Source organism: Arctopsyche grandis, chromosome 3 (genome assembly GCF_051622035.1).
Source record: "Arctopsyche grandis isolate Sample6627 chromosome 3, ASM5162203v2, whole genome shotgun sequence".
NCBI classification, from domain to species: Eukaryota; Metazoa; Arthropoda; class Insecta; order Trichoptera; family Hydropsychidae; genus Arctopsyche; species Arctopsyche grandis.
This window is the reverse complement of record NC_135357.1, coordinates 14,851,391-14,868,494: the sequence shown is the minus strand read 5'-3', so window position 1 is coordinate 14,868,494 and position 17,104 is coordinate 14,851,391. Positions and strand designations below refer to the sequence as shown.

General features: G+C 33.9%; 1 protein-coding gene across 5 annotated transcripts; it reads left to right on the top strand.

The window, feature by feature from the left end:
- Positions 1 to 265: 265 nt before the first annotated feature.
- LOC143923281 (uncharacterized) lies at positions 266 to 16,723 on the top strand. Of its 5 annotated transcripts, none has more exons than XM_077446884.1 (25): positions 266 to 364; positions 3,551 to 3,699; positions 3,781 to 3,935; positions 4,022 to 4,827; positions 5,451 to 5,593; positions 5,694 to 5,795; positions 5,870 to 6,035; positions 6,122 to 6,258; positions 6,328 to 6,418; positions 6,500 to 6,612; positions 6,732 to 6,951; positions 7,034 to 7,161; positions 7,236 to 7,314; positions 7,399 to 7,573; positions 7,646 to 7,763; positions 7,834 to 7,956; positions 8,036 to 8,164; positions 10,755 to 10,923; positions 11,597 to 11,911; positions 12,135 to 12,357; positions 12,436 to 12,676; positions 12,750 to 12,888; positions 14,811 to 15,043; positions 15,237 to 15,380; positions 15,510 to 16,722. In XM_077446884.1, the coding sequence occupies exons 1-25, from the start codon at positions 358 to 360 to the stop codon at positions 15,564 to 15,566; spliced, it is 4,362 nt and encodes a 1,453-aa protein (XP_077303010.1). In that variant the 5' UTR covers positions 266 to 357; the 3' UTR covers positions 15,567 to 16,722. The 5 variants fall into 5 exon arrangements, with proteins under 5 accessions (XP_077303010.1, XP_077303009.1, XP_077303008.1 ...); XM_077446883.1 differs by lacking the exon at positions 266 to 364 and adding an exon at positions 1,747 to 2,122 and having other exon boundaries at positions 12,750 to 12,861; XM_077446882.1 differs by lacking the exon at positions 266 to 364 and adding an exon at positions 1,747 to 2,122.
- The last annotated feature ends 381 nt before the right edge of the window (positions 16,724 to 17,104 follow it).

Genomic DNA, 17,104 nt, shown 5'->3' with positions numbered 1-17,104 from the left:
CAAAAAAATATTATTAATTTTATAATGATGTGACATTTGTAACGTTATATTAACATGTACCCATACAAGTTACTTTGAATGTTTATTATAAAATGGTATTATGTTTTACTGCAAGGTAATAAAATAATATGTAACATAATAAAATGGCATTATGTTACATATTATTTTATTACCTAAGTGTAAAATTTCGATTGCGCTTTATATACAAACGTCCGAAATTGATATCGTGCAGGCGTTATATTACAATTTTATTTTTTGTTCAAAGCAAACATAAAATGGAGAAGCTCTAAAATCGAGTGGGTGACCGCCTGTTCTTCCTCTGTGGTATTCTAATTTGTTTACGTCCATCAATAAACCATGGAAGGTATGAATATATTTAAATTTTAATATTTATTCGTCCAAAAAATAAAAAATAAATATTCTACGTTTATTCGGAAAAGCGGCATTGAATACTGACTAAGATATTAATTGCCCAACTATAATATAATAAGATTTGTATGGAGAGTGGAGAATGTTGAAAACTCAATAATTTGTGTTAGAAAATTGAGTTGTTATTCTAGAAGATTTACATGTGATATGCATATATATTTTTATTTTTTTAGAGTTATCAATATATAAACAGTTGATTTAAAACACGGTGTAATTATTTATGTATTGAGTAATTTTTTTTTTTATAAAGCACATATCTGAATTGGTACACGGGTTACATCCTAATTGTGAATCGCTACCAGGATAGCCGCCACTACGAAAATTGCTCGCGTGGACCTCCCGTCACACGAAAATTCGTCGCACAGAAAAATTGCCGTACAGAAAACTGTCCAAATATTGCTCAGTAAATGCTTTTTTTTACGAGATTTGGGCAGTTTTGAGCAATATTTGGCGAGTTTTTTGTACGGCGATTTTCCTGTGCGACGGGATACCATGCAAGCGATTTTCGTAGCGGCAGTTATCCTGGTAGTGATTCACATTCGGGACGTATTCACCGAACGAACTGAATTAGTGTACCTGGTGTACTTCTAGATCCACACGCAGCTCACCAAGTATAATATGATTCACCTGTTCTAAAATTAGCCCTTTAAAAGTTTTTATTAGTCAAGTGGTATACAAATTATGGAAAATATAATATCCAAATGAATTGAAGAAAGTAGTTCACCGATTACCCAAAATGCAGCTGGAACACTTAGTAATATTATTGTTCTAATACAATGCTTACAAAATGATGGCTGAAATAAATCGTTCATCATTTCGCCCTAAAAATATATGGGACTAGCGGTTTTACCTGACTTCGCTCGGTATTTGTAATATAAACCGCTTAAACATGACTAATCTTATAGTAAACATTTTATTAAATTTATTTGAATAGCTTTATTTTATATAAATTTATTTGATTATTCATCTATTTTTTTTTTATTAAATTGACTGTCACTAACAAACAAACATATATACTAAGTCTCTTTCAAAATTATATGTATAGCAGAATCCGACGCCTACGCCCTTAGTGCTTGCGCTTGGAGGCGAATTTACTTGTCATCATAAAAACTTTGACTTGTTTTCGTTTCCCACCCAACCATAGTTACAAAATCTCTTTCGAAATTATATATTAGATTAAAAAAAAAAAACGAGTTGTAATAATTTGGAGCATTTATCATCGAAATAAATATCAATTGTAATTTTGCGGCCCCATTTCGAACAGAAAACGCTAAGCTGGTCGTGAAATTTGCGAGACGCGTACAGGGACGTGCTTGTGTGTGTTACGACCTCGCGGGCAGACGCTTTGCGCCTTGCGGCGAACACAAGCGGAGGCGAGAGCGGGAGCGGGAGCGGGCGGGCAACGAGCGGCGGGCGCGTGCGAGTGGGCGGGAGCGACTTCCGGTGCTTCGGCCCGTTCACCGAGACTTGGACGTAGACGTAGACGTAGACGTTGTAGTAGAAGTAGTAGAAGTAGTAGACGAAGACGAAGACGCGCGAGAACGTGCGAGCCAGAAGGAAGCCAACATGGATCCCGCCAAACTGAAAGTGGTCGAGCTGCGCGCCGAACTGTCGACGCTCGGGCTCGATACGCGCGGGAACAAGCCGGCTCTCGTGGACCGGCTGAAGGCGGCCCTCAGCTCACAGGGACAAGGTTAATTCTCGGTCAAACGTGACGACATCATCGTTCCCCGCCCCTCACCCCTCCCCCACGCGCCCCTTTCCCCCGCGTTGAAAACAATCCACTTCACGGCTGAACCTAACCCCATTCGCGTCTCCTTATCACGTTGGTAAACAACTTGCATGTAATCTACTACGGTGTATTATCTGTTGTATTGGTTTCGTTCGCGAATTGGGATTTCCTCGAGCCGGCTGACAGTTGTGTTGGTCGTGACGCGACCGTTGGTGGCCATGCCCGTGTTTTGTCATTTGTTTAGACTGGCGGCATCCCCACTGATATATGCGAAGGATTTATCGGCCGCTGTTTTCGAACACATTTTGACGCTATATTGCTTTTATTTATGCGTTGCTATGCCTCAACAACGCAAGCAATATGTGTTTCGATAAGTGAATGCTTCAGTTTCAAATTAATACTTAATAATCAAATTAAATTACAGTAATGATAATTTGTCGGAAAAACAATTTGAAATTATTCAATTATTTGTTTATTTTACCGTAACAACCGAGGTGGCGACGTGAACACATTGGAAATTATTGCGTTGCAATACCACTCGTTTCCGTTTCCGTTTTTGGACGATTTTTTTTTTACAGAAACCATCGCGGGCATACACAATAACTCGTGTAAGTTTCATCGCAATCGGTTCAATGGTATAGGAACGCATACGTGACAGACAAACATTGATTGGTGCCACTTTAGTATGCAGTCTACCTTCACATATCTACTTAACACACAGGATACCGTGCGCACAAATTTGTGCGTTTGAAAAACTTCCTTTGGCTACCGTGTGCACAAATTTGTGCGTTGCGTCACTCCTACTTCATATAAAGAAAAAACACGTTGAACCTCGTATTTCTTGTAATGTATTCGTATCGGGACTTAGTAAAAGATGTCGTTGGTGATATTTAACTAAAATAACTTACCCTTACCCTTTTTCTAAATCATAAAAAATCTATTAAAATAAATTTCTTGTAGCTCATTTTAGGAATACAAAAAAGATAGGGTATATAGCTTTGAAAACCACATAGTTATTACGAAAAACGTAATAAGTGAAACGTATAGGTTTGTAAAAATGAGGCCACTTGTATACCCTCCCCCACTTCGGTGAGGGAGGGTTAATATAGTCTGAGACCCCCTCTTTAACATTTTTTTTTTTGAAGACCTCGCACCAAACCATTTTACGTCATTGTTGAGACTTGTATCGCTAGTTATTTAAATGGTCTTGCGCATTTATACAGACGAACTTTTTTATTGTCATATAGAATTAAAAACATAAAATGAATAAAAATAGTACCAATATAATGAGGATATACTCACCATCTGCTGCTGGTGCTTATACTGTAAAAGTTATTTTATTTTTATTAATGTGATTTAAATTCATCTAAACTTTTTTTTCTTTTAAAGTCGTTTCGGATACGACAATAGCAGACACTTCAACAGAAGAAATTGAAGATGCTGGTGGTGATTCTCCACCACGAACTCGTAGACCTGGACCTGCCAGTCGTACTAGGCGACGACAGTCCTCATCAGAGCCCCCACCTACTCCTACACGGGTAAAAAAAAATTTTCAATGCAACTATAAACTTGTGTATAAAAATATATCATTTACATATTTTCCTATTAATTTATCGTAGCAATCGTCTCGCCGTGATCCTGATGCATCCATTCAAAAGCCTGCACAACCGCCCATAATTGAAGCAGATGAAGCCGAAGGTGTTTTTACTGTTGAAGATTCCAGTGATTCAAATCAGGAATCCATTTTAGCAGACGCATCCAAGCCAGTGGAGGCGTTAGTATTATTTTAATAAATATTCATATTTACTTATTAAAATATTGTACGAAAATGTATTTTTCATTTTCCATTTTGTTTTTTAGCCCTGTTACAACAACGGCGCAAAATGAAAAAGCGTCACTAGAAAAAGTGCAAACTCAGGACTCTCCGGTGAAACAAACTACACCTGTAAAAGAACAACCATCGCCTGTGAAAGAACAACCTTCACCTGTGAAAGTACAACCTTCGCCTGTGAAAGTACAACCTTCGCCTGTGAAAGTACAACCTTCGCCTGTGAAAGAACAACCTTCGCCTGTGAAAGTACAACCTTCCCCTGTGAAAGTACAACCTTCGCCTGTGAAAGAACAACCTTCACCTGCTAAGGAGCAATCACCGACACCTCTGAAAGTGCAAGCATCGCCTGTAAAAGAGCAACCACTGTCCGTGAAAGAGCAACCATCAGCTGCAAAAGTGCAACCTTCACCCGTAAAAATGCAGTCACCGCCTGTGAAAGAACAACCGTCACCAACTAAAATACAACAGTCTCCAGTAAAAGAACAACAAATACCTTTAATTACTATTCAATCACCTGAAAAACAACAAACCACACCATCGAAAATTCAAACATCGCCTACAAAAGAAACACAATCTCCATTAAAACAAACTTCGCCTGTTTCTATTCAACCGTCTCCTAAAAAAGAGCAATTGTCAGAGCCAGCTGTGGTTGCTGCTGAGTTATCTGCAAACCAAGATAAAACACCACTTGATCAATTAGTCACGAAAGACGAAACCACAAAAGTTATAAAAGAACCTGAAATTAAACGACAAGCTTCACCAACTCCTACTAAACTAATTGAAACAAAATCTGAAGATAAAATTGTTGATCAACCTCAAAATATTGATTCTAAAGGTAAATTTTAATATTTTCTTTTATACAGTTTTAAATTAAATATATACACTAAAACCTTAATATAATAGACAAAATATCCGCTTAAATGTAAAAAAAAAATTACTGTTGAAAGCATCCTGATATTATTATCCTGTTATACCTTTCGCACTCCAATTTGAGTCATAATATCATCCTGCTTGTAGACTGAACGTAGTATTGACGTTTGCAATGCTGGCTGCTGATTCACATAGGAGGGAGTTAGGAAGGGAGTCCTGCACAAGAGTTAAATTTGTTTACTGGAATTAATGAATTTATTTCTCTACTAAATAAGTTTAAATTAATTGATTTAAATAATAAGTGAAATAATTGATTTAAGGTTAAATAAAAAACTTGACATACAAGAGTTTTAGTCTTGTATCTCTTTTGAACAATATGGCATTACTCTTTCAGACATTAAACAAAAAAGACAAATTGCGTTAATATGTGATGTAGGTGCAAATATTTAAAAATAAAACTCATTTGCCAAACCTATGTTTATATATAACGAACTACCGGCCTAAATGTACACTCCCTCACCCGCATTAGTTTGTTAAATCTAAGTTTTACTTTTTTGAATTTATATTCATATATAAAATTGTTTTTAGGAGATAAAATGGAAACAGAGACAATTTCTCAGTCTGTAAACGATGTAGAGAATATCAAAGACGTTGAGAAAATGAAGGAAGATGGGGATGAAAATGAAACTGCTACCAAACCAAACGAAAAAGGGAAAGATGACAAAAAAGAAGTATGTTTTATATAACATTTACTAATTTATATAATATTATTACTATATTATGTATTTTTTACAATCGGATTACATTATATAATAAAATTTTTCTTTGTAGGATGAAGATCCAAAGAAGGATAGAAAACGAAGAGAAAAACACAGCCGATGGGGTAATGTAAATCAAAATGCAGAATCTTCTATTCCAGACAATGATGTTCAGGTATAAGAAATATTTAGGAGTTACTTTCGTGTTTGTGGATTTATTAAAACCATATTAACAAAAATAATATTTAGGTCACGGGAGAATATATATCAATTAGAGATGATGATGATGACAAAGGACGTGGTAGAACTAAACGGGGTCGCAAAAGAACCCGAGGCCCATCTCCACCCAGGCGTAAAAGTCCTGTTAAAGTACCCGAACCAGAAATACCTAAAGACAAGGTTACAATTTCATGGTGTATGTATTGCTTTTTATTTGAAGTCAAATTTCGTTAGTATTTGTTTCATTTTAGTTCATCAAAATATGTTTTTTTGTCTTTATAGATGACAGTGATCTGAATTTACATATTGATATCCCAGATATGAATGTTGCTATTCCACTCACCGATGGTGGCTTTGGTCATTGTTGGGCTGGTGCACGTTCTTCTCACGGTGTAAATCAAGGGAAAGTTTGCTATGAGGTATTTTACTTTATATTTATTCTTTTTGGTTTGTTAAATATGGGTAATTAATTTTTTTTGTCTGTTTAGGTGATAATTGAATCAATGATTTCCCCTCCAGAAAATTGTATTCCGGGCATCAGATTTGGATGGTCTTCTATAAATTCTTCACTCCATTTAGGTTTGTGAAATAATTACATACGAATAAACGCATTTTTTTTATCCTAAAAATATAGATGTTCATTACTAATATATTTTACAGGTGATTCCAAATTAAGTTGGGGTTTTGAACACTCTGGTCGTAAAGTTAATGATGGAAATTTTGACGATTATGCAAAGGCTTTAAAAGAAAAGGATGTTGTTGGTGCCTATGTGGTAATGTTTAAAATATGCATATTACCTTTCTATATATGTATCTAATAAATATTTTATTATATTGATACGGCATCAATGTTAGCGTTACAGAAATTTTATTTAAAACGTTTTTCTTGTAGGACTTTGAATCTACGCCTTGTACCATCTCATACACAATAAATGGTGAGCCTCAAGGTACGGCTTTTGAATTTGATAAAGATACTTTAGAAAACAGTGCACTCTTTCCCCACATATTGTCAAGAAACTGTTGTTATCGTGCTAATTTTGGACATGAAAAATATAACTTATTGACCAAAACAAAAGTCACAAAGCGCCAAGTTGATGTTCCCAATAAAGAAAGTAATAATTTCATTCATTTTTTTGTATATGTCAACAAATTTGCCATTATAAAAACATTACTTACTTTTTGTAATATTTTTAGACAAGAAAGATCAAGAAGAAGATAAAATTCAGAAAGTCAAAGAAGAGGAAAAAACTCAAAAAGTCGAAGAAGAAAAAACTCAAAAAGTCGAAGAAGAAAAAACTGAGGATATCAAGGCAGAAACCTTGGTACATATATATATTTATTTTTTTAACAGTTGCATGTAATCTGACAATATATAACTTATTAAATTGTTTTATAGGATAAGGGATCTGAGAAATACGATCCACTTAAATGTTCAGATGATGAACTAGAACACGTAGAGGACAAACCAGTTGAAGGTAATATTTAATATTTTTTAGTACAAAAATATGTAAATACGTACATATATATATATTTATATGATATTTTAAAATCGAATTCAGAATCATTGAAACCAACTGCTGATGAAAATATGGAAGTAGATCAGACAACAGATACTCCAAAAGATACAACAGATACTCCAAAAGATACAACAGATACTCCAAAAGATACAACAGAGACTCCGGTAGAATCAAATGAAACTATTGTTCAGGAGTCCAAACAGACAACCCTTATTAGGTTTAATAAATTTCACTTTTTTGTTTTATATTTATCTTGTAAACACAATTTTATGTCATTTATTGTATTTAGCATTGAAGTTGATGGTGAGGAGGCAAAGATGTTGGATGACTATGTGTTAATTGGTCAAGTTCCTTTTGAAAAATTGATAACTGGTCCTGTAAAACCTTCTGAAGAAGAACAGTGCGATGTATGTAATTTTATTTTATTACTTATTTTTTAATAATTATACAATTGACATTAAAACATTTTAAATTCAGGTCGTCATGATGTGTGGTCTACCTGGATCCGGTAAAACTTATTGGTCTCAAAAATATATTGCTGAACATCCTGAGAAGAGATTCAACACCTTGAGCACCAGCGCACTTGTAGAAAAAATGAAGGTAGTTTGTTAACATGTCAGTCAGAATCAAATACATGTATGTGTTTTATAAATTATTACATCAAATGCGTTTCTCCCAGATTGATTGCAAACCATTCAAGACGCAGTACGATGGTAAATGGAAAATGCTTATTTCTAAAGTCACCAAGTGTGTGGTTAAGCTCATCGAAATCGCACAAAACCGGCGTCGCAACTATATACTTGATCAGGTAAACGTCATTCCCAAATCATAGAAAAAAAGAAAATATAATTTTAATATAATACTACATAGTGGTGTTTAACCTTTCATATTAAACTATATTTGTGGGCAAACAATTAAAATATTCGAAAAATTTGGAATTTATTCTGTTATATTAAAGGTTAAAACCAATTTACGATAGATTGAAGTCGTTTTTTTTTTGTGTATCTTTTTCCGATAGTCTGCCAAAATATTGAAATTTTTATTTAGAAATACTAATTTACTCAGAAATATTCATGATAATTTCTAAAGTTACGTTGATATTGAGATTATTCTTTTGCGTATTTTTTTTTTTTTTTTTAATACATTTCAAATGCTTCATGTTTAACAAATGTGTAATTTATAAAAAGCATTTTAAGTGTATCATACTTTCTAATGTACGTATGTAACAAAGACACCTGAGTAATGTGATTCTACGTGAGAAAAACAAGTTTTTGTCTCCATGCAAAGGTAAGGTGAAACAGGTAAAAAATGGGATAAAATGTGGTGGTGGTATTGGTCCTTGATGTTACATCTGTTGCAGAGGATCACAGGTATTTATAAACCACTGTTATTTATACTCTAAATATTCATTAAGTTATTTTCATCGGTCATTAGGCTCTATTCAGAAGGTGAGTAGTTCAGACATCGAAAGAGATGATAGCAAAATTTTAGTTTCTTCTGATAAATGAGGCAATCAAAATTCACATGTATAATTTATAAGTTTTAGACTATGTACAAGGAAAAGGAAACCTTTAACAATAATGACTCTATACATTACAGAGAAGGTGACTTCATATTAGCAAGAAGATCCGACCATGATAGGACTGTCGTGGTGGATCACTTCGTATTTAATAATTAAATATTAGTAGCTCCCTTCTACTCTTTATGAGGAAGGGAAGTCTACGATAAATGTAGCATATAAGTTTTGTACCCTTAATCTATGGATATAAATGTTTATTTTCATGGAATCTAACAGTTATGCATTTTCCTTGATGTATATCTGAATTATCTACTATTTAACAACAATACTGGTGTTATATATTTGCATTTATTCCGATTCAACATTTAAAAAATCATCTATAACGAAAACTTTTAAACTTAACATGAAAACAATACCCACCAATTCTACCAACAGTGGTTTTCTTTTATACTTACAACTACATATATAGTTTTATATTGAAATCTGTGTTTTGAGAAATAATATAGATACTGTTTCTTCAGTCGTACCCAGGGCTGCAGAGAGGAATCCCGGGCCCTAAGATAAACAAAAATAGAAAAAGATCTTATAGATATATTTTTAATATGCGAAAAATATATCTGAACTATTAGAAGAATATCTATATTTTGGTTGTTATTTTTTAGAAACGCAACATAGTTAGAAAGTATGATATAACAGGTATGATTACCGCACGGACCCTGGAACTGGTTGTATCTACATGTATGTATGTCTCATACAATATCACGAGAGTGGAGCAAATTATTCAGTTTTCAGATATCATGGCCATATACTAGAAAATCTCGAAAAATTACTATTTAATAACATTACCCAAATTACTTGGGGTTTTATTATGTGAGGACTCCTGGCTTCAACTTCCTTCAAAATTTATCAGCGGCTTAAGCTAGAGTACTGTGAGATAGTATACCAAAAATAATAATGCTACATCGAAAATTGTGGATTTGCATTAATCTCTATATATACAGTAGATTTCGACATCATCTCCGTTGGACACTTAAAAGAATCAGTAATGCAAGTCAATTTCAGGGAATTTGTGAAGCAAACTTATCAATGGCGAACAACAATTAATTCATTCTAAAATATGTTTCCTATCATATGTTTACCAGATTGAATTATCCATAATTTCATTTTTTAGAATGTAAGAAGACTATCTAAATCAAAGTATGTATTATTGCTATTAATCCTCAAAATGAATACCAATATAGTAATTATAATAGTAAAATCAGAAAGCAAACGGAATTAATATATAAAAAATACAACATAAGAGATTTTCGATTAAAAATCTTCATATATGTATCTAATTAGGACTGTGAAATTTTATCACTTCTCATGTGTATTGTTAGTGATAGTGTTAAAGAGTGAAAATTTTACAAGCAATTTTTTTTTATATAATGTGTTTGAATTGATTGTAAATGTTGGATCTGAAATAATGCAAATATTATAATATCCAGTAGATGTTGCATGTAGTAAATATTAGTCAATCTAAGATCAGATTGTACACAATTGAATTGTCACACAGTTAAGGGTCAATCCTTTTACAACTATATTGGATATATTTGAACAACATTAACTCACAAAAAAATATGTTTTGCTCCGATTCTTCATATCCTGCTGATGATGACCCTTGGATTAATCTTCAACAACAATGTCAACGTTACCTGGAACTGTCGAAAATCATCAACATCTCAACTTACTACTATGTGGGGTGTGCTATCACTAAAAATAACTCACTGACAATAATAATATTGATTGGGGGGTATTTTAAATACCATTATTACATCGACTCGTCATCCACTGGACCTGTTTAATTATCGGGGAAAATTAAATACTTGGGGGGGCTTAGACTAATGTCTACCCGTCAGCTCAGAGACGCAAAATGCGCGAATTCATTGGATACAAGCGTACCGCCGTTGTAATTGTCCCCGATGAAACTGCTTATGAGGAAAGGCAACGATTAAGGGAAGAGAAGGATGGCAAAGATGTACCCGACGGAGCAGTCCTCGAAATGAAAGGTAAGCTTTTAAATGCAATCTCATAAAGAACCTAAACCCAACCGTCTCACTGCATCATTTGTTCCTGCATTTTATTCACTTAATACTTGATAAAACTGTTTAAAGTGACTTATTTTGATAAATTTATTATGTTTGTGCTAGGAACTATTACATTCGTCATTTCAATGTTATCGGTAATAATAAATTTGAATGGCTGGTGCATTATGGCAAATATCTTCTCAAATCATTTTAAACACAATTAGCACTATTATTTGCTAAATGTTTTTGAAGTAACAATATAAAGGTCTCAATTACATGCTATATTTAAAATGTTCGATTTTATTTGAAGCAGTATCAATTATCTACAAAATAGATTACCAACTATTTGGTTTTTGCACGCATACTCATTCTAAAAATTCAAAATTAACAATTCACTTCTTAGTGTAACACATACAAGGTTTAATGTTATTATATATATAAATTTTTTTTTTATGTCTTGATTTGATTAAACTTCCCTTTTCATCCAATCCGTGATTAAAAAAGAACTTATATTTTGCTTTCTCTTCATTATATTTTACCGTGACATCGCTTATTGAAAAACATATATTGAATTTTCAATATTGAGATGTATCCCAAACTATTTGAAAATAAAAACGTATTTTAGATTTTATCTCTACTTTATTCAATTCCACAGCCAACTTTGTACTACCGGAGAAGTGCTCATGGCTCGATGAAGTGATATTTGCCGAGTTGGACGAGGAAGCCTCGAAGAAACTGCTCGAGAAGTACAACAAAGAAGGGCGAGCAGCTGGATACAACAACGGCAGTGGTGGTGGTGGTGGTGGAAGATCTCGCAGCGCAGGTGGAAGTCGATCCTCGAGTGGAGCACCATCTATTCCTAAACGATCGCGCTTCGACAATGGTTCTAGCGACAGGGGTCGTTATGGAGGACCTGACCGTGGTCGTCATAATACTGGACCAATGAGAAATAGAGATTCCAATCGAAGAGGTAATTTCTCACGACTTACATTTTTACTTGATGTAGTAATATTGTCTTAGGTAAAACGCATATGCTGTCCTTTGCGCGTACAATGTTCTACCGTCTGCACGAAATGCTACGAGGGTTTGTGAGGGCATATACGCTTTTCCTAAGTCTCTTCCTAGAGCGGACCAAGTATAATAGATACCTTTTTTATGTTAACTTTTAATAACATTTTATTATTGTTGATTAGATCGTCGAGGTGTAGGAAACTGGGGTGGTCGACCAGGAGGTAGTTGGGGTGGTGGAGGACGTGACTGGGGCGGACCTAGAGAACAATCCTATGGTCGTGATCATCATCCTTATGGACGTGATGCTTATGGAAGAGATCAATCATATGGTCGTGATAATCGAAATCGTGATGGACCCCCGGGACCACATCCGTATCGAGGAAATTCAGATCGGTGGGGCAATAGGTACTGTAACCAAATTGTTATATATTTTACTATATTTTTTAGATGCTCATTTTTTTTATTTATCTTTATTTTTTTTAGGGGAGGTGGCCATCGAGGTGGAAGGGATTCTCGTGGTGCTGGTGGTGGTGATATACGAGGACGTGGTGGAATGGCAGACCGCGGCAGAGGTGATGCTAGCGAACGCGGGGGTGGAAGTAAGGCTTCTTGGGGAGGACAGCAACATAGAGGTGGTCATGTGAGCGTCGGGAGTGCTGGAGCAGCCGTTGTTGCACGCAGTCAGCCAAACCAATTTGGACGGGGACAACAACGTCATCAAAATGTATATAATCTGCAAACATCAACAGATAAACATGTTTTGTGAATTTCATAAATTAACTTCTGTTCTTTTTTAGAATGCTGGAGGACAAACGAGAAGTGAAGGTCAAGGTAATTGGAATCAGCAAACCAGCAGTGGTAGTGGTTGGAATCAACAACAACAAAGCAGTGGAGGAAACTGGAATCAAGGTGGATGGAATCAAAATTATCCACAGGGTAAATTCAAAAGAAAAATGTATTGATAGAATACATTGGTAGGATGGTAGATTCATTTCATTTTTGGGTCATATGACTGGGATTCAGTTTTCTTGGGTGGATTAGATTAACTTTCCTATTACCGAACGTCTAAAAATTTTCAAATATCCAAATGGGGATAGGAAACTCTACAAAATATTTTTATTAAAATAAATTATTTGCAAGACAAATATTTTAATATAATCTTACATATAATACATGCATATATGGAAATTCGTATGCTTTCGTATTTTTTTTTACATAATATATTATAATATTATTCATGCTTATAAACGTACACGTATATGTGTATAATATTATAAAACATTTTAAAATATGCGGCTGCTATTATTTAGGTCTAATTTAATTGCATACGGTATATGGTATTCAAATCCCCTTGTTCAATGAGGGAAGACACATCTTAGAACAGGCTTAACTAGAAAAACCTTCCCTGATTATTATAATAGTTTTTAACTTCATTTATAATCGAAATACTCATTACTTTCAGGATTGTTTGTAGAACGTATTTTTCAATACAACATATTCATTACGATTAATTAATGTATGTTCATTAGCACACGTTTACATGCTATATATAATAATTAACATTAAGCTTCATCTGAAAATTTTTATTTTATCGAATTAGATTCAATTTAATAATAAATTAACAAACACCCTTTCTACTCATTGCTAAGTATACAAAACATACTATTCTAATAATTAGTTCTAAAAAGATAATAACCATTGTGTTTCATTATATTGATTTAATCGGTACGTATTGGTTATACGAACGCACCTGAGCATTGACTATACACACTTACGCATACAAATACACGACAGTTGCTTGAATTGCCTGTAGGTGTCGCAAACAGTTTTAGTAAAAATAAAATTTATCGATAAAAAAATAAAATTTAGTTAAAATAAAATTTAGTAAAAATAAAATTTATCGATAAAAATCGAAAACGCATTTCCAAAATAATACTATTATGTATACTAGTGGTTTTACCCGGCTTCGCTCTAGTCTAATAGTAACAATTTTTGTTTTTAAAAGTTTTTTTATTAAATTTATTTGAATCAAAAAAAAATAACGATATTGATACCGTCATAGAAACTTTGATTTGTTTTCGATGCTCCCACCCAAACCTTACATACGTTATATCTTACACCGTCTCTTTCGAAATTATATATTAGATATCTATGAATTTTACATACATGTGTTCTGGTGGAGGTCAGTATTGCTTTATTGCAGAGAATCTGTTCAATTGAATCTTGATTTCGTATTAAGTATATGCTGGCACATAAACTCTGCAAAATAACTTTCCATGTGTTGTTGATCCGTACCAGGATGTTTATCATAATTATACTGTTTGCGACACCTAGAGTCATTCATGTAACTGCCGTGTATTTGTATGTGCTAGTGTAAGTGTGAATACTTGATGCTCAGATGCCCCCATATAAATAATAAGTACCATTTAATCTTCATGGTGAAATGAGCCGTTTGAAAGTGGCAAAAGTCCATTTTTCTTCATTTCGAGAAATATTTCGCAAAACAAATATCGTGTTTTGCGTTTAACAATATTTAAAAATACTGGTGGCCTGTGATACGTTTATTCTGCTTTTCCGAGATTCTGAACATATCCAATAAATAAATGGTAATAATTTTTGAATTAAGTCAAAGTCAAAGAAAATTGGACTTACGCCACTTTCTTTACGAAAAAATGGAATGAATTATGTGGCGTGTTATATATAAATGGCCATAAGAAAAATGGTCATTAATAATGAATAAATGATTTCTCTCCAATTCAATTGATAGAAATGTAGATTACAATGAATATTATGGATTTTATATGCATTTGTAAGTGAGGTATAACTTGACATATTTTTTTCAATTTAAATTGAAATAGGATGGAGTAGTAATTGGGGTGGGTGGGGCAACCCTGGAGGTGGTGGTGGTCAATGGAGCAAATTTCAAGGACAGCAGACAAGCGGCGGTCAACAACAGCAAGGACAACAGCAGCAGCAACAACAACAACAACAGCAGCAACAGCAACAATCACAAGGTCAGCAAGGTCAATGGAATCAGTGGGGACAGTGGCCGACGCAACAATCATACTGGGCTCAATGGAACGTTCAGCAGGTTAGTCTTAAATGAAAAACGTTTTGCATTTAGCCGTGGCAACAATATCCGTGGATTTTGAGTTTGTGCATTTACTTTGTTCATGCAAATTGAACACACACGCATACATATTAAACGGTGCTTCCCGGCTTTGAAATGCATGAAGATGTTCAGCGGTCGTCAGCGTGCTAAGCACCCCATTTTGATTTTGTAGGGACAAGCCGGTGGCGGTGATCAAACTAGTGGCGGCGATCAGACTGCAAGCGGTCAGGCTTTGGCAGCTCAGTCACAAACCGCCACCGCGCAGCAACAGCAGCAATTGTGGGCGCAATACTCACAAACATATGCACAATCTCAGGTCTCAATGTTATATCAGTATCGCAATGCCTGAGCATAAAACAATAACTTACAACTACCTAGTGATAGATTGCTGGACGTTTGTCGCTGCCATTTTTATACTAACCGAGCTTAATTTTTATGTTCACAGGGATACGGCACGGCATTAGCCGCCGCCAACGCAGCCGCCGCTCAAGAAAAGAAGTAAACATCCACTGTTGAAATGTCTCGAGTGTGCTAATCACGATGTTTTTATGTTGGAACAATTTTTGATAAGTTAGTCGTTAAGGTTTTTGCATTTCATCGATTTATAGCTTGCGGTAAGATAAATAAGCACACTTTTAAAGCATCAGCATTAATAATTTTCTCGTCTAATCAAACCGAGGTTTGTTTCATTTGTTGTGAATAAAGAGTAATAATTGTTTAAGGTATGTCTACATATATTGTAGCATAGTGCAAACCTCGGACAAGCTGAGCTTGGTGAGCTATACAAAATGTCATTTTTATTATATCTCAAATCAATATTTTTTACATATTTATAGTGCTGTAATTCATCGGGCAAGTTCATAGCTCACCAAGCCCAAATCTTGACTTTTAATATTGTTTTATAAATTTCTAAATTATTCTTTTCTTTTTGATATAATGAAAATAAATAGGTATGTTTTCACAAATAAGCATTATGTACGTTGTTTGTAAATAGTACAAATTGTTCAAAAAAAAAAAAAAATTATGTGCAATTAGTAATTTTTATTTTTAAAAAATAGCAGTTAAGGTTGATGCAAAATATTTTGTAATTATTCCAATCTGTTATACGGATTATCTGGCTCCGAACGGTAGAAGTGTACCGTTAATTCAAAGCATTATTGCACTTTGTAACGTAATTTTAATGTTTAAGTGAAAAGCAAGTACAAAAATATCTTTTTATATAAACAACGTATTTTTTATTTTCAAATTTTGATCTCCCAGGTTGACTTTTGTGTGCATGTTAAATGGTCCCATCTCTTTTTTTTAATGTAAAAAAAGTTTTCATTTTGTTATTCCAATATATTAGATTTAAGTGCGACCCTCGTCTTGATGTAGTTGTAGTTATCAGTTGATATCAAAGCAATTAGTTATTTTTTAATGTTTGCTTATTGATACGAGATCACGCTTGGTACACTATGATGTAAATTTTACTGTAATCCATTGCACCAGGTGCATGTATGACAAATGAATGTGTGCTGTTCTGTTCAAACTAAGATTTTTTTTTGTAAACTTCAAGTATGTTCTAACATCCAGGCGTGCTATCAGTCGGTGTTCACTGATATCAATCCAATTCCACTAATGTATGTGTGACATTAAATAAATAAATTGTATATAAACATAAATTGACTTTGAATCGTCCTTTTCCCAAATTGGATCTTATTATACTTACACTTTCACTCACAAAGGGGCATCCAGGTAATAAAACAAAAACAAATATTTCAGCTCTCAATTAAGTGTATTTTTTGCAATAATTAAATCACTTACAAAACGGAAACTTTATTTATTGCAAATGCGTAAAAATCTAAGCTCATCTGTAGAAACCTCCAGTCTTAACATTTGGTTAACATAACTGACCTCAGCTCAAATGAAAATTAAATATCGCTATTCAAAATTTCACTTTTACTAAAGCACAAGACTCGCCTAACAATTAATTGTATGTAAAAAATATAAAATGCTTCCAGTACTTTAAGAAAATGTTCTATAATTAAAAGAAAAAAATTG

What these genes read in the sequence shown, in the direction of transcription:
- LOC143923281 (XM_077446882.1), top strand. Translation starts at nt 1,996, where the DNA reads ATGGATCCCGCCAAACTGAAAGTGGTCGAGCTGCGCGCCGAACTGTCG. An exon ending in ATGTTGTTGGTGCCTATGTG is followed by an intron (nt 6,613 to 6,731) that starts GTAATGTTTAAA and finishes TTTTTCTTGTAG; the next exon opens with GACTTTGAATCTACGCCTTG. An exon ending in TGATGTTCCCAATAAAGAAA is followed by an intron (nt 6,952 to 7,033) that starts GTAATAATTTCA and finishes TAATATTTTTAG; the next exon opens with ACAAGAAAGATCAAGAAGAA.